General features: G+C 35.8%; 1 protein-coding gene across 10 annotated transcripts in view; it reads left to right on the forward strand.

The window, feature by feature from the left end:
- LOC112048826 (embryonic polarity protein dorsal) overlaps positions 1 to 21939 on the forward strand; it is a 58862-nt gene extending 36923 nt beyond the window's left edge. For 5 of the 10 annotated variants that reach the window (XM_024086495.2, XM_024086497.2, XM_052883451.1 and 2 more), the window contains 4 exons: positions 1624 to 1808; positions 4483 to 4715; positions 4873 to 5028; positions 6853 to 8740. In XM_024086495.2, the coding sequence (XP_023942263.1) occupies positions 1624 to 1808; positions 4483 to 4715; positions 4873 to 5028; positions 6853 to 8124 (1846 nt within the window). In that variant the 3' untranslated portion in view covers positions 8125 to 8740. The other 5 variants (XM_024086500.2, XM_024086502.2, XM_024086493.2 and 2 more) reach the window with 3 other exon arrangements.
- The last annotated feature ends 3789 nt before the right edge of the window (positions 21940 to 25728 follow it).

Below are 25728 nucleotides of genomic sequence, written 5' to 3' on the forward strand. Positions count from 1 at the left end.
ATCTTCAACAATGAATGTTCAAAATCATAGGAATAAAAGTATGTTCAGAGTCAATGAACGTCGCGTCCTTGCAAATATCTGTAAATATAAAGGGATGAATGAGTCAAAGTAGCCCGGGGGTGATAAATTATGTATGAAGTGCGTGGGTGTTGCGGATACTGGGGTGACTCATTCGCTAAGGGTCAACGCACATTGCGTGTCGCGGATTACTCTAATAGTTATATAACTCTAAATAGTATGGCTCGTGCGGAATAATTTAACACTAGCCCAGTGTCAAGTAAATGCACACGAGTTATATTGTAATTTGTCTACTTTTGGTAGTCCGTTTGGTTTTGTGTGCAGTGGTAAGGTCTATTACATATTGAACAAGCGTTTTACTATAAGATAATTGACAGAAGGCTTTTGGAGTGTAAAATTGAAGGAATCTTCAACATAAACGCGCTTGGTCTGTCGTTTTACCACATCCAAAGTACAACGGAGTTCCCGGAATATGTTGACTATACCTAATCTAAACAGGCACATGTGAGTTGTGCTAATTATATCTCACTATTTTATTTCATTACCATACGTAAATGTATGTTTTTTATTTTTAAAGAGATGAATGAATGATGAAAAATGTAACTTGTAGTAAAAGTGTAGTTCACATTCACATTCTATACTTAGGTAAAATATAGCCTATTTTATTCGCTGATGATGTATCTTTCTATTGATAAAAGAAATTTAATCTATGAAAGCGTAACAAACAAAAATACTTTCGCTTATGACGTACAAGAATTTAAAAGACTAAAGAAGACATTTTTGACTTCACAGACAATAAAATTCCAATTAAATTTTTCAAAATATTTTCAATGTACAGAACTGGACCTGTTAGAGTTTTCTTACAATTATGGATAAGTACGAAAGTGTGGATGAACTTGTAAAATAAATGGACTCCTGCAACATGGTACCATCATTTGTATGTATGTGCTGGGCCTTAAAGGAAACATGGATGGTGTGTGGACTCATTGAGCGATTTTATTAGCTCAATATTTGTTAGTGTACCGCCGAGCGCGCCGGCCCGTTATATTGTGTGGTTTATGTTTAGCGTACAAGACTTATACACGAACATGTTACGAAACCAGATTCCGATTTAGTTTGTTTACTTATTTCATCATCATTATCAGCCTATTTTATGGTCTATAGTGGGCTAGACAGTTATAGGAGAGGTATGGAGTTTTGACCCCTGAGCTGCCTGGCTGGTGATGATGTTAAATTCTGATCATGATGACGTTGAACAGCTGATGTTAATGATAATGATGACTTGTCCCTGGTGAAACACCGCTTCAGTATATAAGGGCTGAAGCTAAAAATCTCAAAGGATTATCTTAAATTTTGTTAATCAAGTAAATTTTAAAAACCGATTCAATAAATTGAGATTGTGCTAAATTGGTTTTCCACCTACCATCCATCATACATCATAGATAATAGACAATCCACATTTTTTTTTCAGTTTACTGTGTATGCCTCATCATACTATTAAATCATATTGAATCATATTTTTGATTGATTACCAAGTAGGTTATCAAATTACTATATATTTTTAATGAATGAATGAAGAACTAATCTAGTGTTTTTTGCCACCAGACCGCACCCACACAACTTGGTGGGTCGTGAGAAGTGCGACGAGGGCGTGTGCACGGTGAAGACGACCATCACAGAAGAGAACCCGCAGGTCTCGTTCAGCAACCTCGGCATCCAGTGCGTGAAGCGCAAGGACATCGCCAGCGCGCTCAAGACCAGGGAGCGGCTGCGCGTCGACCCCTTCAGGAGTGAGTGCCGCTTGTTCAAGCCTCGACAGCTCCACGCCAAAGGGATCGGACTCATCACTGAGAGATCGCAATTCGATCCCTGCCTGCAGTACTATTGTTCCTTCGAACTACACAATGGCCCATAACAGTTGACTATCATGTAGTTCCATTTTTAGGATTAAAAGAGGACAATAGTGGGCGGAGAGCGGACCCATGACCTTACGGTGTTTAGTCCGGTCCTCTAAACGTGGAGCTATTTATGTTTGTTGTAGAAACTGAAGTCTCCGCAATGCCGGGCCTGAAAAAATAAGGATTGACCACTCGGACTAGACAACCCATTCAAGACATAGACTAATCTAAAGATATCTCCGCGGAGATACATCCGATGACCGTGCTGTATTCACAACACGCGTGGATATGGGCGTATGCCCTGGTCGTGCTTCCCCCTATCCCTTACGGGGCCCAGAGAAGTCAGGATTGAGGTTTAGTCGATAATGCTAAGAGTGAGGGTTATCCAACTATTGCGTAATATCACAGAATACATAATAGTACAAGTAATATTACGTACAATCAGTCGGTTACCCCCGACTAATGTCTAGTATTCTAGATAGATGATTAAATAGCTTCCGGGGAAGTTCGTTACGTAACAGTATTACCATCAGACTGTATGTAGACGGCGTTTAATTTACAATTAAGTATTTATAGAGTGGGATTTACGCGGGAAAAATGTAAATAGGTATATGAGCTGACATAATATAGAGCTCAGGGTATCGACGTCTTAGTGGTAAACGTAATATCCGCTGTTTCCGGCATATGTTTATCACATAACATTAAATAGTTAATCTATTGCGGAAAGTCCGTTTGGCTTTGAATGTAGAGAACGCGACTGCCTAGAAAGTGTTTCTCTTGACATCAAGACGCATACCCAAATGTTTCGCGTATACTCGTAACAATGAGGAATCAAACTAGTAATCGTCCAAGGGATATCCAGTCGCAAGCCAATGTATTCCGCTAACGCTAATTAAGTGTCGTCGTTATAACCTTTCATCATTAGCAATTAATTTTGAGCTTTCACTGTTGAGCACAAGTCTCATCTCTGAATGACAGACTGTCAGACTTCACACACAGAGAATTATGAAAATTCTCAGGTATGCAGGGTTTTCTCACGATGTTTTTCCTTCACCGTTAGAAACACGTGATATTTAATTTCTTAAAATGCACATAACTGAAAAATTGGAGATGCAAACCCCAGACCGGATTCGAAACTACGCCCTCCGAATCGACGGCAGAGGTAATATTCAATTGGCTATCACTATCCAAGAGCAATGAGATAGTTGATTATATTAGACACATTACGTCTTCAGTGGCATTCGTCAGTTTCGCTACTTCCAATAAAAATGGTTTTTTATTGAGGAGGAGATTGGAAACAGATCGTCGTCGATTTATATACTCAATATTGCGTTTTTTAATGTCTGATGGATCACATTTGCGTTTGCTCTTATAACAATAACATCGAATTACTCGTTTTGTGATAAAAAAAATCACTTGTGTAGAAGTCAAGTTTGTAGAGACAACATGCAGAATTACTAACAATCAAGGTACATGAAGAGTTGGTCTTTTACTAAATCAGTATATTAGGTACATCAAAAGCATTGTTTTTCTCAGAGGTAGGTATTATGCGTAGGCACATACGGTTATTAGATTGCTGAAACCTAAATCAATCCCCGCCCGCACGTCGTTTTGTCGTTCCTATTTCTAGAACAGGTATTTTTCTTTTATTTTCTTCAACAAGTTTTATTAATTAAAACTCCTGTTCAAATCGAATCGCGAAACCCTCGTCAGAAAATGAAATATCTATAACAAACGCCAGTTAACTGGGAGACGCCGCACAATAACTCCCAAGGCTAATTCTGATTCCCGATTTAATACGGCGTAATGTTAACGTGTAACCGATCGAAAATAAAAGTATGAGTTATGTTGCGAAACAAACGGGAACGCGGCGCTGCGGCGCGAGCGTGGAAATAGACGCGCCTAAAATACACGGAGGAAACACGGTCAAGTTATGGGCTAACCGCTATTTGCATTGATGTCCACTTCTTTATTCTGACACCTAAATATCTAGTAGATCTATTGGCTTTTAAAAGTGCAGCTGTAAAAGTCATCCTCAAAAAAAGTTGTACGGTAATTATCACGAGGTGGTAATGCGTTTACGCCTATATCGAAGGAGAAGTAACTTCTGTCGCTCGATTGTTTGTTGCAATACTAATGTCTGCCTAATGTCAAATCTTTCTCCTTTTTTCCTCCTACTCTTTTTTTTTCTCATAATTCCTTCCATCCGAATCAAGAATTATAATGTATTGGCTCTTTGCAATTTCAAGCCTGATTCACGTCGTACAGCGTGATATCTTCAGTTCAGTTGTTTTAGATATTCCTTTTTTCAATTAGCTTTTCTTTTTTATAAATATTTATTTCAAGTAGATGTGTGATGTGATGTGTGATGGGCTTAGGTACATATGGGACGACACACAAGTGTCGTCCCATATGTACCTAAGCCCACAGGATTTTTGTTCTGTGGGTAAGCCAACAAAAGGAGCATAAGGTTCTGACACGCCTCTGGATAATCCGCATTGGCCGGTCCAGTATACTTTATTGCGTGTAATGTAACCGGTGTCATGTATTTGTTGTTTGTTTGTAGCCGGCTACAACCACCGCAACCAGCCGCAGGGCATCGACCTGAACGCGGTGCGGCTCTGCTTCCAAGTGTTCATTCAGGACGAGCGCACTAACCGCGTGCGGCACTCGCTGCCGCCCGTCGTGTCCGACATCATCTACGACAAGAAGGCGCTCAGCGACCTCATCATCACGCGCGTCAGCCACTGCTCGGGCTACGCCAAGGGCGACACCGAGGTCATCCTGCTCTGCGAGAGGGTGAGCACTCCTACCATACCTACTCATACCTACTGTACTAAGCCTGCCCTCGCCGGCCGGGCTGTGAGGCACTCGCTCGTGTCCGACATCATCTACGACAAGAAGGCGCTCATCTATTGTTTGTAATAAATACTTTAATCGTTGTGTCGGTTTTCAGGTGACGAAGGAGGACGTGATGGTGGTGTTCTTCCAGAAGGAAGGCGAGCGCGTGGTGTGGGAGGCCAACGCCAACGTGCTGATGGTGCACCGGCAGTACGCCGTGGTGTTCCAGACGCCGCCCTACCGGAACCCGCACGAGCAGAGCCACGTGCAGGTCGGTGGCTTCAAGTGCTCAATCTATGAATATACAGCGCGTTCTTTGTTTAAGGATTTTAGTTAATTTCAATAGTTTGCTTAGAGCTGACTATTGAAATTCTTCAGGAACACCTGAAAACGAATTTCCTTTAAAAGCCAACTATTATTTAGGAACAGTTGGACCGATCCTAAAGAAAGTTATTTTTTAGGATCGGCCGAAAACGGATTTTCCTTTAGGGGAAGTTGAAAATGAACTCTCATTTAGGAACAGTTAAAAATCAATTGTTCTTTACGAACAGAAAACAAATGGGGATGTTGACTAGGTTTGAATATATTGAATTTTCAATATATTCAAACCTAGTCATCATCCCCATAAATTCGAGTATATACAAATCTAACGATCAGCGAGCCAACGACGTCACTAAATCGTGCCATTTTGTATGGAGCGTTTTTCAGGGATCCGCGGCAGCGCCGCAAATCTGACCTAAAGGGTCAGATTTGCGGCGCTGCCGCGGATCCCTCCCTGTATCCTCCCCAATCCCTGTAGCTCCGAAAGTAATGATCGCAGATACCCTGTTGCTTTTACAAAATTGCTGTGCTATTAGTATACTCTTAATTTATATACAATTTAAAAAACTGTCATCATCCCTATTCTCCTTTGAGGAGAATTGAAAACTGATTTCTTAAGGATCAGTTAAAAATCAACTATTCTTTAGGAACAGTAGAAAACGAATCATCTTTTAGGGAAAGCTGAAAACGAACTTTCCTTTTGAAAAAGCTGAAAGCCAACTAATTATTCTCTAGGGATAACCAATAACAATTTCTCCTTTAGGACAGTTAAAACAACTTTTTTTAGGAACAGTCGTAAACGAATTTTCCTTTAGGAACAGTCGAAAACGAATTTTCCTTTAGGAACAGTCGAAAACGAATTCTCCTTTAGGAACAGTCGAAAACGAATTCTCCTTTAGGAACACTCGAAAACGAATTCTCCTTTAGGAACAGTAGAAAACGAATTCTCCTTTAGGAACAGTAGAAAATGAATTCTCCTTTAGGAACACTCGAAAACGAATTCTCCTTTAGGAACACTCGAAAACGAATTCTCCTTTAGGAACAGTCGAAAACGAATTCTCTTTTAGGAACAGTAGAAAACGAATTCTCCTTTAGGAACAGTAGAAAACGAATTCTCCTTTAGGAACAGTAGAAAACGAATTCTCCTTTAGGAACAGTAGAAAACGATCTCTCTTCTTTAAGAACAGTCGAATACGAATTCTCCCTTAGGAACAGACGTGAACGAATTTTACCTTAAGAACAGTTGAAAGCCAACTAACTATTCTGTAGGAACTTTCTTTAGTCACAAAGCGCGCCAAGTCGGTAACGGTGAACGGCTTGTTGGCGCCGCGCCAGCCTTGTGTCAGCGCCGCGCGCGCGCGCCGCGTCTCATTGAGGGCTATATTTACCGCCATTATCTGATTTATGCTGATCCCATAGCCGTGCTATCTGCTGATGTATATCATGTTTCTGTTCCATACAGAATATTAGGGAATATCCTGTCTTGCGTGCTCTATTATATGGCTGTTAACGAATATTTTGGAGTTTTTCTGTTAAGTGGATAATCATTGTCCATAACAGGACAATACAAAATGCTCTGCACCCTACAATTGGAGGCAAAGGAAGGATTCCTGTGATAATAATTCCATAACCATACCCTTAACACTTATATTTTAAGTGATTAACGAGCACGGACAAGCGATAAAATGCGTTTTGATTAATCGTTGGACCAGACCAAAACTTGTTCATCGACAATCGTATTTAATGTAGTCTCATAATCTCTCACTCCTTCCAGGTATACCTCCAACTGAAGAGATCGTCAGACAACGCCAGAAGTAACGCGATACCGTTCGAATACATCCCCAATCACCAAGGTACTGCGCAAAAGCCTCTCCCGGACCTCAGCGTGCTGTCGCTGTTGCTCGCCGGCACACTCAACGCCGCGGACGCACACAACACTCCGATAGACACCAACAACAACACGGACAAACCGACCGACGACCTAGTCTCCTCCACCAGCGACGCGCTAGAGCCAGACATCAACGCCAACATGATCGACGACCCCGACGTGATGGTCGTAGACACCGTAGACCCCAACGAAAAGAGTCTAGACGACCTTCTAGACCAAGTCGCGGAGCTAGACGAAATATATTCCGAGAACCGAACGCGGCTCGAAAACGTCAACGCGAACGACACCGAAACGGACTTGGAGGATTTCAACGACGCGGGCACGTACACTAGCCTGCAGCTCGCGTTCAAAAACCCGGTACAAATCAACGAGCCCGAGTGCCTCCCGTACGAGGACGTGCAGGTGCAGACGTACCGCGGGCCCATCATAGAGTTCACGCCCCTCAAACGCGACACGGACGACGCGCCGCCGTTGCCGCCGAAACGCGTGCGAAAGACTACGGACTCGTTCAAAACGAGTCAAACTTCGGTCGATAGTATTCTCAAACCGGGGAAACAGCTGCCCATCACTAGGAACCCAGACGCGTTGAACACCAAATCGAACTTAACCGTCGCGAAGAGCGAGCCCGCTTTGCCGCCCGCGCCGAAAAAGCGTTCGTTCTTCTCGCGCCTTTTCCGCAGAAAGGACAAGTCTCCCGCGCCCAGCGTCAACTCGGAGGGTAGGAAAGAGATTCCGTCGAAACCCGTCGGTCGTTCAGTTAGCAGCGTGTCAGGGATCCGTCCGTCGAAATTCAAATCGGCCGTTTCTCATACGTCCTTGAAAGATAACGCTTCGGGCACGGGGCTGAGTTACGCGGACAGTATCACCCACATCTCGCTGCACGGCGACGGGGACGAGAAGTCCGTGTCGCAGACGTCGTTGAAACGCCCCGCCAGTCTCGCCCCCATCCCCCCCACCGACGGGGGAACTATCCTAGTCGCGGAGAGCGTGCTGGCACTCGACGCGTCCGCGTTTAAGAAGCTACAGGATGATCTAGATCTGACGGAGGCGGAACATTACGCGCTGTATATGGCGGTGGCACCGCACGCCACCGTTTCGGAATTCGACGAAACGAGCTGCTACTATTCGCCGGTAGACGGCAGCAAGTTTCAAAACTAACTTTCGAAACGAAGCTCTTAAACCGACAATATAGAGACGTGGGTTGTGGTTTTTTACCTACGATTATGACGGAATGTAATAGCGAAGAAATTTTTTTATAAAATATATTTCGATAGCGTTATTTCGTGAATTTTTCGGATATACACTTAACATATACACTACTTGCCAAGATTTTGTAGTTCTATTGATGAGTAGACATTTAACTCTCACTGGCATACGGTGCTCTACGTTAGGATATAATATATTCGTTTTTGTACGTGCATATCCCAAATACCATTTAAAACGAAACCTTTGCTGGAAAATATCTTCAAAGTTAATTTTAATAGCTCCAATCTATCTTATGGAAGTCTGCGTGCGTAGTGCATCTTTTATCTTAAAAAATTTAATTGAATACAAAAGTCCCTTAATAACCTTATGTAACTATAATATAAACTTCACTGATAATCCTATAGTTTTAGTGGTGTCTGCACCATTAAAATTATGACAAAAAACATTTTTACGTTAAAATTAAAATATGTTATAAAAATATTACCCCTTCCATCTATAATCAGCCTGGTTGTTATAGACAAAGAGCTCCTGGAGTGATATCTCTTGTATGTTAAACATGTGTTTGCTATGTTCTAGGTGCGGATTATTTAAAACATAAGAGACAGAAAACGTTGTCGTCTTCTCTTATGCATTATGAAGAAAGTGAGTTTTATATTCAATGCATATTACTTATATTATTAATACCAGTTAATCATGTATACAGAGTCAATATTAAATCTTACACCAAACAATTTACGATATTGTGTGTTATCTTTGCAACATATTCTACGCCTTCAGTTATGGTTTTTGTTTTGCCACTCTCCATGGTGAAAACGTGGCCAAGCACGAACCTAAATAGACATACATACAGTTAAAATATTATATTATATATTATTATTCAGAGTTGCCCTACCAGAATTTTCCATTAGCTCTTGAACCATACTTTGTATACATGATTACAATAATCAAATTACAGTCAGAAATAACTTGTAACCATTATATAATGATTGTCATTTAACATATTATAGATTTAAATTTCAATCAAATAAGTTTGTAATTTACACAAAATTTTCATCATAAGATTAAATTTACATCTTATCTTAAAAGGTTACTGACTGGATTTTAATATTTATGGTCCTTCATTGGCTTTTGGGGATTGGTTTTCATTGTTTGGTGGTGGTTGGTCTTGTTATAGTTTACTTTATTAATAATTATGTAAACTGAGCGACTGCAATTTCTATAAAAAAAAGTCATAGTGGTTTTTAGATAAAAGTTTATATGAAACAAACAACAATCTATAACATAAAATATTGTGTATTTGCAATAGTTATTGAAATCATGGCATTGATAATATTTTTTCATAAAGAAAAATATATTATCAGCGTTTGGCAGCGGTAAACTTTATCATGAATATGATAAAGTTACATGTGTATCTTTTTTTGAAATTGGCAAAAGAATATTTATGACCAAAAGTTGCAAAATTAAATTTTTTGTAAAAGTTACAAAATAATATTTTTTTTTTAAATTACAAAATAATATTTTTGTAAGAATTACAAAAATAATATTTTTTGTAGAAATTAAAAAAAGAATACTTTTAGTAAAAGTTACAATATACTGTTGCCGGTTGATGACTTTGGGTTAGTTAAGGTTTATGTTGTTTCATTAATCATAGATTAAGCTATCACTAATACACGTCACATGTTTATTTATTTTGTTGTTGTATTATTTATTTTATTTATTATTTGTTGGAAAAATTCGCGAATTTATTCGATTCTTGTTCTCGTTTTAATTTATTAGATAGTTTCTAATTAATAAAATTATTGTTGTCTAGAATAAATTTTACCTAATTAGTAAATAATTATTTTTATATTTTCTTCTAAAGTTGAGCACTTTATAAGAGTTAAATTTTGAATATTTACGTAGAATGGTTTTATGCAATAATATTTCAATTCACATTGGTGCTTATGAAATTAATTTCTAAAAGTGAGTTTGACTCGACGATCTGTTATAAATTAATTTATTATTATTGTTTTTATGTAATTATAATTTTCAACATATTCGTAAAATATAGTTTATTTAATTATATGAAACATGAATTATAGTAGTGTATATATAACAATAATTATTTGGTTTTTTTCATGGCTTTTCATTTGGCTTTTTTCATGATGATCTAGTCATACATTTCATAATTGAATTATTGTTAGTCAAACATAATTAAATTACTTTTAAATGAATAAAAAGGCAACTCCATACGCTACCTAACGTAAATGTATCTCTATACATGCACAATAACATCATGAACGTGCTATGTTAAACATAGCGTTTTCTGATAGTTATTTACTGATCAGGTGCAAACAATTGTTTATTCAAACAACATTACAGTGGATTTATATACTACTATGTTCACTCCTAAATGTGTCAGTGAGATATAATTACCACTAGAGAATAACCTGTTAAATATCTACTATACAGGGTGTTCGGGAGTATTTCCCGTAATTCTAGGATTATATTCTTTAAGAAAAATTAATTAAAAATATCTAAGGAACATTTGTTCTAAAACAAATATTTTTGGAGTAAAAAATATTTTTTTTCTAAATAGATCTTAAATTGTGTCCCATATACGCATCCTTATAATTATTACGAAGCCAAGTTTTGGTTATTCTAAAATGCAAGGATACATAAAGGCGTGTGTTACGGATAATCGGAATTATTTGGATTATTTTGTAAGAAAACAATAAAAGTTTTTATTTTTGAGTATAAAAAATATTAGTTATGCAGTTCGGCTCCTATAGTGGACTTATCAATACCTTGATGTTTTGGGAAATACTCCCGAGCACCCTGTATATATGTATGATAATTATTTTTATTTTTAAATAATTCGATATCCATTTTTGATAATAGTAAAACGACATGCTAATTTCTTATGGGTTGTATACCATAGTTAAAGACATCTCACTGGCAAATGCTACACATTAAATGGCATTGTTTCATCCCTACTTCCCTATTAAAGTATAAAAATATGCTAATGTGAATATGTGTGTTTAAATGGTCAATTAACTTTATTTATATAGAATTTAATAATATTTGTACGTAGGTAATGTTGTTTTAATGGTTTTCTTATAATATTTTGTAAGCTTCGCCTTCGGCAAAGCGTTTGAGTGCATTTGGTATATAAATAGTATTATTACGCTATGTTATCGTTTGCGGGAATGATAGAAAACAAATACTGTTCAAATAATTATGTAACTCCTACGCATTATTTTTTTTTACTAAGGTAGGTATTGTATGCCAAACTTCTAGTCCGCTCTGAAGTTGCATCAGATATTTTGACGGCCTCCGTGGCGTAGTGGTATGCGTAGTAGACTTACAAGACGGAGGTCCCGGGTTCGATCCCCCGCTGGGCCAAATTGGGGTTTTCTTAATTGGTCCAGGTCTGGCTGGTGGGAGGCTTTAGCCGTGGCTAGTTACGGCCCTATCGACAAAGACGTTCCGCGAAGAAAACGAAAGGGGTGTGGATTTTCATACTCCTCCTATCAAGTTAGCCCGCTTCTATCTTAGATTGCATCATCACTTACCTTAACTTGTAAAAAAAAAATAACGTTTTCCTACACTGCAGCCATACGCCTCGTGTTCAGAGCGGTCTCGAAATTTGGCGCATACTATGATGATGTTATCGCTTAGAGCTGTTTGATAGAGGAATACTCAAGTGTTCAATTTATGAGAAGCTGTTATAAAGGCATTTTCAAAAAAAGAAAATTAACGAACGAGCCAAATTTTTACGAATTCGAGTACCTAACAACATTTCCTTTCTTTAAAGTTTTCGAGTTATCATATTATCTCGTTTTTTGTAGAACTTTTTTAAAAGTATTTAGCTTGTGTAATTTTGTAGTAAGTGTTTTTTGCCTTCCTAAGATTGGCCTCACTTGATCTGTCCGCTAAACATATCGGAACAAATTATATGGAAATAAATAATAGAATATTTAATATTAGAAAACGTTTCAAGCATATAATAAGGTTATCGTTTGAACTTTTAAAGTTACCAAGAGCTAACTTCAATCTGTCATTTTGTATGAACTGTGAAATGTAATTTGACAGCACCATACAAATGTTGAATAATTTGTGGCTTTATTCACTAATGAAATAAAACTGTCAAATATGGAAACATTTATACAAATTGTCAGAAGTCTTGATACTTGATAGTCTGCTGATAATACACAGAGCCATCGATTTGGCTTCTATTTGTAATTTTATATAAAAAGTCGAAAAAGATAATATTATTGAAAATACTGCGAAAATTTTCGACTAAAAAATATTTGTACACTTTTATAAGGAAAGAAGAAATATATAGCATAGCTTGTATGCGTGGAACATATAAATATATAAATTAATATGCCAATAAAAATAAGATTGTATGTATTTCTGTTATTACATATCCCGGTAACATGCCCTGTATTGTGATTATAAGGTACAGTTACTTTTTAAAAGCATGGGTGTGTTTTTGTATGTAGTTAAATATAGCTAGGTTATGTTTAATTTTGTTTTAATGCGCAAATTTAAAGACACTGGTTTTTATATACATATTTTCATGCAAAAGAATAATTTGCATTCAAAGTTTTGCATAACTTTATTTCTGGTACACGATTATGTCGATTCATACAAAATTTGACAGTTTTGTATGATTAACTTTATAACAATTGAGGAACTTTTGTTTTTGCATTTTGAAAAATAATGCCCTTGTAATTTCATTTTCGGAGCTCTATACTTGTTGAACAAGAATGTGTAAAGTTTAATTTTTTTTTTTAACATTTTTAATTTAATATGAAAATTCTTTAAATTTGAGGCTTTGATATTTTATTTCAATGTGTTTATTTTAAGCTTTTCGTTTTATATTTTTGATTTAACACACATGCATATTAGCATATTTTATTTTCTGCATGGTTACAGAACTGGTACTGTTTTGTTTCGATTTTTTAAACTTTAACAAGCATGTTTTTATTTATTTTATAGAATTTGCTACGATTTGTTGTTATTTCAAACAGACTCATTTCAACATTTAAACTTTCTATTTTTTTTTAAATATTCATTGGACTTACTGATAAAAGTGAAATGCTTGAGATGTGTCTTAAAATGAGGATTTTCTTTTGTTTTTGTATTTGCTTATTTTAGCAATACAATAATAATAATAAATACACAAGTGCGTCCAACTAGTGCCTGTAAAAATTATTCCGATTATATTTGATAAAAATAAAAAAAAAGACTCCAAGAATTATTTTCAAAGACAGAAGTTTCATGATATGCTTACTACTTCAGTTTTTTTATAATACAGCTCAACCTTTTTTTTATTAAGAAAAATAATTAAAAAAAAATAACGCAGAGATCTTAAATAAGACACAAAGTCATGTTATGATTGAATGAACCATGTTGGACATATTTGTACCTCTTTAATTTTATTGCATACCTATTGTTTTTATTTAAAATTTTTAGTATAGTCCTTTACACGAAAGAAGTCCGTAGACGCGGCGCACATTGTCTTTTGGTAATGGCGGTCTTATTGTCATTTGTGTAAGGCGTTTTCAATTTTAGTTCAGGCTTTAGCCGCGGGACTTCTTTAATGAAAAGGACTCTACTTCCTACGCTTTCTGTTTTTAGTGTAAAGCTAGTATTTTCGGCTATTTAAAGATTTCTATTTTTTTTTGCAGGACTTGCTTACGGCGGCGAATCGATAAAATTAGAACCGAAAGGTAATTTATTTACTTAGTGCATTTAGTAATTAATTATCTTTACTAAGTTTATTAATCAAATTTATTATTTTTTCTTTTTTAAGTAGGCTTAAGTAAGTCTAAAAGCACTTTTGAAAGTATTAACTATTTGTTACCACCGGTTTGGAAGTCAGGCACTGCTGAGAAGAGCGACAGATATTTATAAGCTATTATTGTTATTTAAGCTTTTATATGTCCTCTGCCTCCGATTCAGAAGTACATAGGTTCGAATCTGGACACCTCCAACTTTCAGTTATGTGCATTCTAAGAAATTAAATATGACGTGTCGCAAACGGTGAAGGAAAAACATCGTGAGAAAACTTGCATACTTGGGCACAGCGTGGTGGTCTGTTGGCCTAATGCCTTTCATTTTATATACGTAAGCTTATAGAAAAGTCGTATTATAGTGTCAATGATTACGTAAATAACAAAATTGCTTGGAAATGAAATGTATTACATGACAGGCTAAATAAATGGTTATAAACTAAAAAAGTATAAACCTGACTGACTTTGTTGTGGGCTCTTCTCGGAACAAGACGCGTTGGGAACCCTCGTAACTTTAATTTTCAGTTTTCGAATAATTATTATCACCATTATCTTAAGTTTACTATTATTACCCCACGTTTTGAAAGAGTTTTTAAACTAAGCCTATTGAAGCCTAAATAAATGAATTTTTACTTTTGCCTTGACTTTTTTGGGAGAGGACTCGTGGTCAGCAGTGAGCCGCATATGGGTTGATGACTACATTTACTATTGTTTTTTTCAAGACTTTGAATATTTTTTTCATCGTTGTTGCAGCAGACAAGACCCCGCCGCACCAGTCGAGCCCGCGCAGCGTGTTCTCGCCGACTTACGAGCCCGACCACGTGCAGGACCAGTACCAGGTATACTATTCAAAATAATGGTGTTCTGGGTGATGACGCCAACGTATTCTTCGAAAATGGACTGTAAATTGGGATTTAAGATGTGATATGGCAGGACTCGGACAGGAACCAGACGGGAATAATAAGGCACATACCTTTGATATCCACTCGCGTTTCCCGCCGACTTTGAGAAGATGACCGGCTGACCACTGGTTTATGAGACGTCACCATATATTGAATTGCTCAGGCAATACAGCAATTAAGAAACACCGAGACAAAATGGAAAGTACAGTTTAGGCACACAATAACACTTTTATATAATGTTCACACTGAACGGATGGCTTATATCATCACCATCCCGAGATGCACTTCGCGTTCACACGTGGCAGTTCTCGATAGTACTTAACGGCTTATATCATCAACGCGGTAGGTTTCGTACTGACCGCGCGGCCATACTGTCCACGCAGTGTTGCTAGCCACAATATGGTGTGGCCAGTATATATTGTGCCTTATATTAAGGTAAGGTTAGGGACTTCAGGTTTAATGGTTTAGGTAAGGTAAGGAATATAAGGATATAAACGCTGGCGTAACCACTGGGTTTTATGTCCAATCTCTGTTTGTGGCCCAAAAATTGGGATTGGCATGGTCCAAAAATTCCGGTTGGTTAGGCACGACAATGAATATAATGAATAGACAGGAATCACATACCTATCGAATTTCAGTTTGGAGAGGGAAAGTAACTATATAAATAAATAGTAATTACCTTAATTAACACAGAAAAGGGAATACGACATTATATAAAAATAATAAAAGACAATAATCTATACTTATAATAAATCTGTAGAGAGGTCAATTCTGTACATGAAATATATTTCCAAAATAACTATCAGGGGGTGATTAGTGATCGATACTGACGCCAAAAATGCAATCAGTAAAATTTTCGTCTGTCTGTAACACGTGTAACTCCCGATAGCTTATCAGTTCGGAGCTTTCTGATTATATTTGTCTACTCTTACGTTTATAACACTCATCACTCATCCCTAATTAAAAAAAGTTAACATTATTACTTATTCAATAAAAAGTTAGGTAGTGATATGGTAGGGAGGGTAGGGGTAGGGTAGAGGTAGTTGAAAGTTTACATCGACTTTCACGCGGACGAAGTCGCGGGCGTCTGCTAGTTACAAAATAAATGTCTGGTTTATTGATTTTAAAGTAGCACACTCAATGTCTATGTTTCCATTTCCAGCAGTGGCAGATGCCCAACATCAGCATGGCCGGTCCGAGCCACATTAGCTACAACCAGGACATGCAGTGGGGCCAGAACTTCGCCCCGATGCCCCAGCTCTCCCCCAGCATGCAGGGCTCCCCCAACCTGCCCAGCATGGCGACCACCCTGCAACCCATGACCAACTACCTCCAGCAGAACACGCTGCAACCCATACAATCCTTGTCACCGAACATGCAAGCCATGTCACCGAACATGCAGACCATGTCACCTAATATGCAGGCCATGTCACCTAATATGCAGGCCATGTCACCTAACATGCAGGCCATGTCACCTAACATGCAGATGGGGCAAGTGTTGTCCCCTGTGGGATGCATCTCCCCGCTGGCCCACGGCGGCATGTCACCGAACATGGGGCACGTGTCACCCACGATGGGGCACATCTCGCCCAATTTAATACAACAGCAACAACAGGTGAGTTTTATTCCGTATTCTTTAAGAGTGTGCAATATGTAATTTGGTGGTTACAAATGGTTCTGGATCTCAGATTCTGGAAAAGTTAGGAGCCTGATATTTGAGTAAATGATATTTCAAAGTGTTAGCTTCGTTATGGATATACAAAATACATAATTTGTAAAACTTATCTCGATAGTTTATTTTTTTGAAAAATACATGTTTTGCTCACATTTTGCTTTCAATCTCAGGAAAAGCAAACTTATTTTCTTAATTTTTTGTTTTGTATCGAAAATTAAGTATATTACTTGAACATGGCCATTTTCTTTTTCGTTATGTTGTTTAATTTACTTGCAATTAGGTAAAAATGGTTTTGGCGCTCACGTCATAAAATTTGCGTCGTGCGTCAATCGCTCCGTGCTTTTCACTCACGTGAAAGTCATAATTCGGCGTCTCGTTTGCGCTTCGAATTTTATCAATATGGTACCGACACGCTGCGCGCTCTTAAATTCTAAACTAAATAAATAACTATATTATGTTGCTATTATAAAACCATTGTTTGTTAATAGATTAATTATATTTATTTTTATTAATCAAATAACGGGCAGATAGAACGCACAGAACACGTCTTTGTCGTAGCCGCTCCAAATACAAAATTCATAAACGAATACATTTTCGAGTCAGTACGACACGAAGCGTCATATCAGTAATTTTCAATATTATTCAAGAAAAATGGCGAATTAAAAACTATTTGCAAAAAGTAAAGAAATAAGGAGTATTTCTTTTTTGGTAATCAATGATTATAATATTAATTTACGTAATTGTTGTTAGTGTTAAATTTTGAAAAGAATACCAGCCTTGTGGGTACTGATGTACTCACAACAAATTTTAGCTGAGTCAGGTCCATCTTTTTGGCACAACATATTTTCTTTATATATATATGCATTAGTTTTAAGTTATTATGTAGTTATTACTCATGGATTTCTCTTTTTCTATCTGAAATATCTTGTTTTGTCTTTTTTACGTAGACGAATTATAGTTTTTAAAATGTTCTCCCATTCCAGTTGCCCCAACAAGATCTGCTAGAAGGAGCCGGCACGAGCGACACGCCCTCTCTCACGGGCCTCCTCATGGAGAGGGGGGAGGGCATGCAGTTCTCGGGAGAGTTCTCCGGGCTCTCCTCCCTGCTGGACGCGCGGGGCCCGGACCTCAGCGACAGCCTCAACCGGCTCTCCACCAGCGACCTGCTGCACTAACCTGGACTGCTAGAACATTCTATATGATATGTTGGTAGTGAAGTGACTTGTGCAGTTAAAACAGTGAACATACAATAAAACTTACTGATACCGAGTGTGCCTTCTAATGAGATGTGTGAAGTAATTTAGGAGTGTTGCAAAATCTGTAGTGCACAAAACAAGTAATGTAATAAATTGTGAACATTGATATAACCCGACAAATTCAAGCGATCATTAGTTTTGTGAAATCTATTGAAGAAATCTAAAACAAATGAAGGTGATAGAATAAATCGAATGAGTTTATGACAAATTTCCGCAAAGTAACACCAACTTCTATTCAAGTATAAACATCTCATCAACAATATATATCTGAATCCTTCTTTTTAAATTGGTTAAATTGACCCCTCACTCTGAACAAAATTTGTTTGTTAAGTCCATCATGCATTGTCACTTAAAACATGCACTAATAGTTAAAATTATTCTAGAAAGTACATAAAACTATCTTGTCATGATCACAGTCTATGCAACTGGTATGAATAGGGTTATTATATTAAAATAATTATTGTATGTAGGTGTACATATATATAATATAATGTTTAATTAATATCCTAAAGCCAACAAGCAGGAATTTGCACTCTGAAATAAATTGTCACTATTTCTACTCGAGACTTTTCTGTATAAAACGCCTCATTCCGACACAGACTAATCGCAATTGTAACAATTACCTCCCTTTGGGAAAAGCTCACGAACCAGTGTGAAAATGATATTTAGAGGATCTCTATCAGAATAGATATTTGCTCCTCATAAAATATAACAATCGAAAATCAATACCTGTAATGAGAATGTTACAAATATGTATGGCATGATAAAACAATTTTTTTTGACTTTAAATTCATTAACCTTCTTCTTCTTCATATTACATTAATAGACATTTTTTGGAATATTTGACAAGGTTTTATATAGGATAAAGAATTAAATGTGATCTTGAATTAAATAAGGAATATAATAAAATAACTGCAGAAGTCCTCTCCTAAGATTAGATTATAAAGTTGTCAGTCATGGAAGATAGAGTGTTGGATTATTTTTTTATTAAATAAATAAAAAATCAAAATAATGAAAAAAAATCGTAGTGTAAAATTTAGGAATATAATTTTATCTCTGAAACTCTTGAAAAGTGTTGCCAGAATATCCTATTGTGTATGTAATTGTCTAAATTGTAAATCAGAACAATGAAAATATATATATATACTTAAGTTCTTGTTACTCTGGGTAGCTACTTTGACCAAAATATATATAATAATTATGTGCTAAGCATGAGATGAGCTTTACTCCAATGTTTTTATAATAATACCTTGAAGTAGCTTAGGTTCACTTCAAATCTATACATGTACAGAATGTACAGTAGGCAATGATAATTTGGTACTATAGATCGGTTACGTCCCTACAAAATCACCGCAAAAAGTGATCCGTATAATAGGCTACAAAATTGAGCGCACACACGCACAATTTTGTCTTTAATTCCATTATTTATTTATATATGTATAGTCACAGAAAACATATGTTGGTACAGTTTTTACACTTCCTGAACACACAACTCTACATTGCATACGATATTTAGGTATTATTTGTTTAAATAACGTTCGTTGTTGACCACAACTAACATTGAGATGTGGAAATTTCCTCTTTTGAGTGCCTCATTTTTCATACACATCTAACAGTATTTAACATCTTTGCCTACAACAGACTTGAATCTTATAGCAAAGACGTAAAATTAACAAAATGCTGAACCTTAGAACTGTAAACATAAAAAAAGAAGTGCAATTTACTTTTGTTGTTATTAATCAAAAAATAATAAGAAAATTAGGTTTGTTTTTAAAATGTTATATGAAAAATTTGTACAATATTTTATCGGGCAACACTGGTGCTCCTTTTTAAAAAAGGTGACAAAAATTTTCAGAGAAATATGCTTGAAATGTAAAAATGAAGTGTTTTAAAATATGGTATTTTTTGTGCTATTTTAATGTATAATTTTTTCAAAATTGAAAATTCATTTATTTCAAGTAGGCTCAGTTTACAAGCACTTTTGATACGTCAGTTGACTATTTGTAAAGATTCTACCACCGGTTCGGAAGGCAGGTTCAGTTGAGAAGAAACCGGCAAGAAACTCAACAGTTGCTCTTTAAAAAAAACATACAATATTATAATAGACAACATTAAAATTTCTTAAAGTTTTACTTCCTGTGTGAAGGTGGAAGCTGATCCAATGGCCTCTAATTCTTTATCATTGAGGAACTCATCAATGGTGTAGTAATATCTATTTATATACATTTCAAGTATAACTTTCTCTGACTATGCTAACATGATGTACTACATTGTGATAATTTTAAATAAAAACTAGGCATAAATGCCTTAGCAAAGTTAGGAATATATTTTAGGTTAAACATATGATAACTTCCAGTACCATTTCTACTGGTTTAGAAATGACTATTTGGAACCAAATCTGACACATGTTTCAGCTGTTTTTTTAAATGTTGATGAACAATGTTGCGAAAATTACTTTTTTTTATCACCATTAGGTATATTAAACAAAGTGACAGTAATGTGAATATACAAATAGAAACAAATCAATAAGTAAATGAATTTTTCATTAAAATATATTTTTACGTTTTCTTTTTTTCATACTTTGTAATAAATTAGGTATGATATAAAAATGTATAATTTTAAATCAGACAAAATAGGTTTATTTGCTAAAATGTTATTAAATTGAGATTGAATTCTGTGAGATTTATAAGTAAGAGATATTTTTTAATAATTGTTTTACATGTGAATAATTTTATTGTTATGTCTAAATTGGAAGCAGGAAGTAATGTATATTATAATATAATAGTACATTATGATATAAGTGCGGTAAGTTGAAAATTACAGCCGAGGCGATATTGCAGCTCGAGGCAAAGGCAAGAGCTATAGTAATGAAGCAGAGGCTGTAATTGTCAAAGCGCACGTATGTCATACGACGTTTTATAACACATTTGCAAGGAAACACACTTCCTGAAAAGGAATTTGCATCTTTGCCTGTTTTCCTTACGATGACATTTTGATATGCTTGTCATATTTGCACAGATAGCGAAGAGCGTGCGTTTTTTTGCACCAAAATCAGCCAGTATTACTTATAATGTAAATTAATATTTTCGTGTTTTTGTTACAGATAAATGGTTGACATTTATTGTCAAAATTATTAAAATGAGGGAATTCAATGTTTTTTTATTATATTTTATCTCACAAAGTTATTTTTATTCATAAAATGTTGCGCACTTTTCTGACATATAAACTCTTTGGGAAGATTTTTAAAAATACTGTTTGGTTTTAGACGGATGGTAAAGGTTCTATATTACTTTACGGCACATGTGCATTTTACCTTACATTACGTCACATGTACGTAGTGAGATACATTGCAATATTGAAATTGATGAAATAAGCTATACTTTACGAGCAAATGTGTTATAGAAACTGTTAAAAGATTATGGTTATGATTTGTTACCAAATATTGAGGAATTCATTTATCTACCTAATTCTCAACATTATTTCATCACAAGAATATATTTCCCTATATTTGTGCACCATGCCCTTAATTTCTTTCATGACAATTAAAATAGGTTGATATCATATCTTCATTGACTTAAAAATAATACATTTTCTTGTGTATTTCATGATGCATAATACAGTCTACATTCATTGTACCTACTGTTCACTAGTATCTATTTGTATTGTCATAGATGTAATAAAAAGTCTATTTTATTCGTCTATACAACGATGATATTATACTATAGATATGTTACGTGCCTACAAAAGCACCGCACACAAGCACAATTGTGTGTTTACTTACAGTATATATTTATGTAATTATAAATAGTTTTTACAATTCCTGAACACACAATTCGACATCATAGACAATATTTAGGTATCGCTTGTTTAAATAACTATCATTGTTTACAATGCGAATAAATGAAATTAAGACAATTAGCTACTTTTGTCCGCCTCAGTGTCGACGCGCTAGTGACATATCTCCAGTATAAAATGTCGTTGAGTCTATGTGTATTGTAATGAAATTCCAATGTTCTCAAGAAAATTTATTATGTTTATAAAACATCACGGTAATTATGTTTACGTGCAATAATATAAGTACGCATTTAATGTGTTAAGTTACAATTGTTGTCATATTTTTTAAAACTTGAATGAATAAATATTTGACAATATTTTTTTATTTTATTGCGCTAATTCCTTGAAATCAGCGGACTAATTCAACAAACTTTCACGCATATGAAATTAAGATATATGTGACAAATATAATCTCAATTTCATATCTTTCCTGGATATCATACAGCAGGTAGATGACATTTATCAGTTAATTCATTGATTCGATGTTTTTTTTTAATAGGTTGTAAATAAATACCAAATTAGTGAATAGACTAGCAGAACGTCAACGAGCAAGATTTTGAGTATGAGTAGGTACCTACTATAGAAAAGACCACAAGATATCTCGCCTGTGATATCTCCGACCTACAGAGTAAAGGCGGAAACACATTACTGACATCTGACGCCACGCCACCCGACATGACGACACCCCACTCGTACCGTGCACATTACCATCACGCGTCACCATTACCATTATCATCCCACAACACTAGCAATTTTTCAAGTCAGTTGAAATTATCTATCTATACTTTACTTATAATCTATATTTGTACCTACTTATAGTAAAATTGGTCAAATTTTATACATTAATTCGTAATTTGAGATTTTACGTTTGGTATGAATATTATTTAAACGGGTACATCATACCACGATAAAACGACGAGATTTTAATGTCGATATTTAAATAATATTCATAATTAGCGGACGCCCGCGACTTCGTCCGCGTGAAAGTAGATGTAAACTTTTAACTACCCCTACCCTACCCTACTCCTACCCTACCCTACCCATTAAGGCTGCACACGCGACGGCAGCTTAAAAAATGGAGTAATTTCTCCCGTTTTCCCAATATTTCCCTTCATCTCTGCTCCTATAGATCGTAGCGTGATGAAATACTATAACCTGCCCAGGAGTATGAAGAATAATTTTACCAAGTTTCGTTAAAATCCGTCGAGTACCTACTTTTTGTTTCTATAACGAACATACAGACAGACAGACAGACGAAAATGTTACTGATTGCATTTTTGGCATCAGTATCGATCACTAATCACCCCTGATAGTTATTTTGAAAATATATTTCATGTACAGAATTGATCTCTCTACAGATTTACACTTATTTAGTACATTTTTACATTCTGTACATTGAAGATATTTTGAAATTTTAGGTCGGGGGGCACTATGTAATCGATACTGAAGCTAAAAATATTTTTTTTCGATTTTTTGTCTGCCTGACTGTCTGTCCGTGTTTTTTTTTTATTATTCGGGCATCACGCTGAAACTCCTGAATGAATTCAAATAAAACTATTGCTCGGTTTGTGACCATAATATGGAGAAAGTTTTTATTGCGAAAATAAAATAAGAAGGGTGTGAATTAGGGGTTGAAAGTTTATATGGAAAGTCCTTTATTTTTAGAGTTACAGGAATAGAAATTTGTTCATAAATCATAAATAAAATACGAAATATAATGTGATTCAAAAATTTTCATTATTCAACCCCTAATGTGATGAAATAGGGCTTGAAAGTTTACATTGATTTCCATGCGGACGAAGTCGCGGGCGTCTGCTAGTTATACATATAAGAGCATTATTTCTCGCATTATTATCCCTGTATTGAGCTAAACTTTCCATATAAACTTTCAACCCCTATTTCGCCCCCTTCTTATATTATTTTTGCAATAAAAAGTATTCTATAAGTTATAACCTTCTCAGTGTTATGGTCTTAAACCGAGCCAAGTTTCATTTGAATTCATTCAGTAGTTTGAGCGTGATGATCGAATAACAAAAAAACACGGACAGACAGACAAAAAATCGTAAAATATAATGCTCGCCAACAATAATTTTCAAAATATCTTCAATGTTTTTAATGTACAGAATTCGTATTATAAGTATAGATTCTAGATGGCGCTGGCGTCCGTTATCCGTTAACGTTTCGTGTTACAAATGGTTTATGTAAAATCTCAAATTGCGAATAAATATATAGAAGTCGACCAGTTTTATTATAAGTATAGAATATAGAAAGAATAGATAGATTAAAGAGAATAAATAATATCGTTGGGACATCTTTGGAGGAACCGAGGATTTTGTCTGTGCCATTTAATCACAGATAAAAGGTATGTGCAAATATGGACGAAGTTACAAAGATGAGAAACTACCGGAAACGTATTAAGAAAGATGGTACTCAAGACATCTGTCGAGCGTGTCGATACTGAAGCTGAAGATTGTCCTGGAGAGTCCCTTAAGCATATTGTGTCCGGGTGTTTTCAACTTGCTAACGGCGAATATTTGCATAGACATAATCAAGTAGCCAAGATAATCCACCAATAGCTTGCTCTCCAGTATGGCCTTATCGATTTTGAGATGCCTTACTATAGGTACGACCCAGCGCCAGTTCTTGAAAATAGCAGTGCATTGCTCTACTGACACCGAACGATTATCACTAATCACTGACAGGTATATTGTTGCCAATCGACTTATAGTGCTAGTCGATCGGTCGGTGCGTCGTGCAATAATTATTGTTGATATTACTGTTCCACATGACGAAAATCTGGTTAAAGCTGAAAAGGAATAAGTATTAAAATACCTACTCGAACTTTGCTCACGAAATTACCGCCATGCGAAATGTTGAGTCAACTATTATTTTTCCGATAGTCGTTTCAGTCAATGGTCTTATAGCAAAAAGCTTCGACTTACATCTTAAGAAGCTTTCGCTAAACTGCTGGATCAAGGGTGTTGTGTTGAGACGGCGCGTGTTGTGAGGAGGTTCCTCACTCTGGAATCCTGACCACCGGTTGGCACTCAAACAGCGGGAGGGTTGAGTTTACTTTTGAAAAAGAGTTCCAATATAATTGGTAGGTACTCTTCGCTTCTACCTTCTATTTTAATTTATAATTAAGTACAGACAATTCTGTACTTATAAAATAAAAGGTAAGGAAGCGTAGAAGGTTAGAAAGCTTGAAAAAACTAAGAAGTTCGAAAAGAAATATTATTATACAAACAAAAAACCCGAATGCTTAAGTGTAATGAACTGAAAAGAGAAAAACAAGTATCACAATCTATACCTACTTATAATAAATCTGCAGAGAGGTCAATTCTGTACCTGAAATATATTTCCAAAATAACTATCTTAAGGTGATTAATGATCGATACTGATGCCAAAAATGCAATCAGTAAAATTTTTGTCTGTATGTTTGTTATAGAAACAAAAACTACTTGACGGATTTTAACGAAACTTGGTACAATTATTCTACATACTCTTGGGCAGCCCTAATGGTTAACGCTACAAAGAAATAATTTATGACGCAAATGTTCTCCTTAAAATTATATAAAAAAAAACACAACAGCATACCTATATACAGGGTGATTCGGACTTTAGTGCGGACATTTTTTTTCGTGGTTCTGTATCATTAATAGAACATAAATCTACAAACAGTTCGATACATTTTATGTAATTTTTTTTTTCAATTTATGTCTCAGAAATAACAAAATAATGGACACATTCCCAAACAAACTGCGCAACTGCTGGCGGCACTTTGTAAGACGCCGACAAAGAAATACCGGCAGTAGTCATATCGCTTCGGCTTCGGCTGACGGGGGTGGCAGGGGTGAGGCGATCGAAAAATCCCTGAGGACGCCTGCCAAATTGCCGAAGGGCGACCAGTGACAGACAATCTGCCGTCGCTTGCGCATTTAAGTCGAATCATGCTTTAATGCAAAAGTTTGCGTAATAATAATCATCATTTGTATTTCATTATTCCAATCGAAAGTTCATAATTTTTATAGTCTCTGTTTTAATTTTTATTATTATTACTACGCATTATTGATGGTCCTAAGCCCAATAAAGTATGAAGGGAAAAT

This window comes from Bicyclus anynana, chromosome 9 (assembly GCF_947172395.1).
Source record: "Bicyclus anynana chromosome 9, ilBicAnyn1.1, whole genome shotgun sequence".
Classification (NCBI taxonomy): domain Eukaryota; kingdom Metazoa; phylum Arthropoda; class Insecta; order Lepidoptera; family Nymphalidae; genus Bicyclus; species Bicyclus anynana.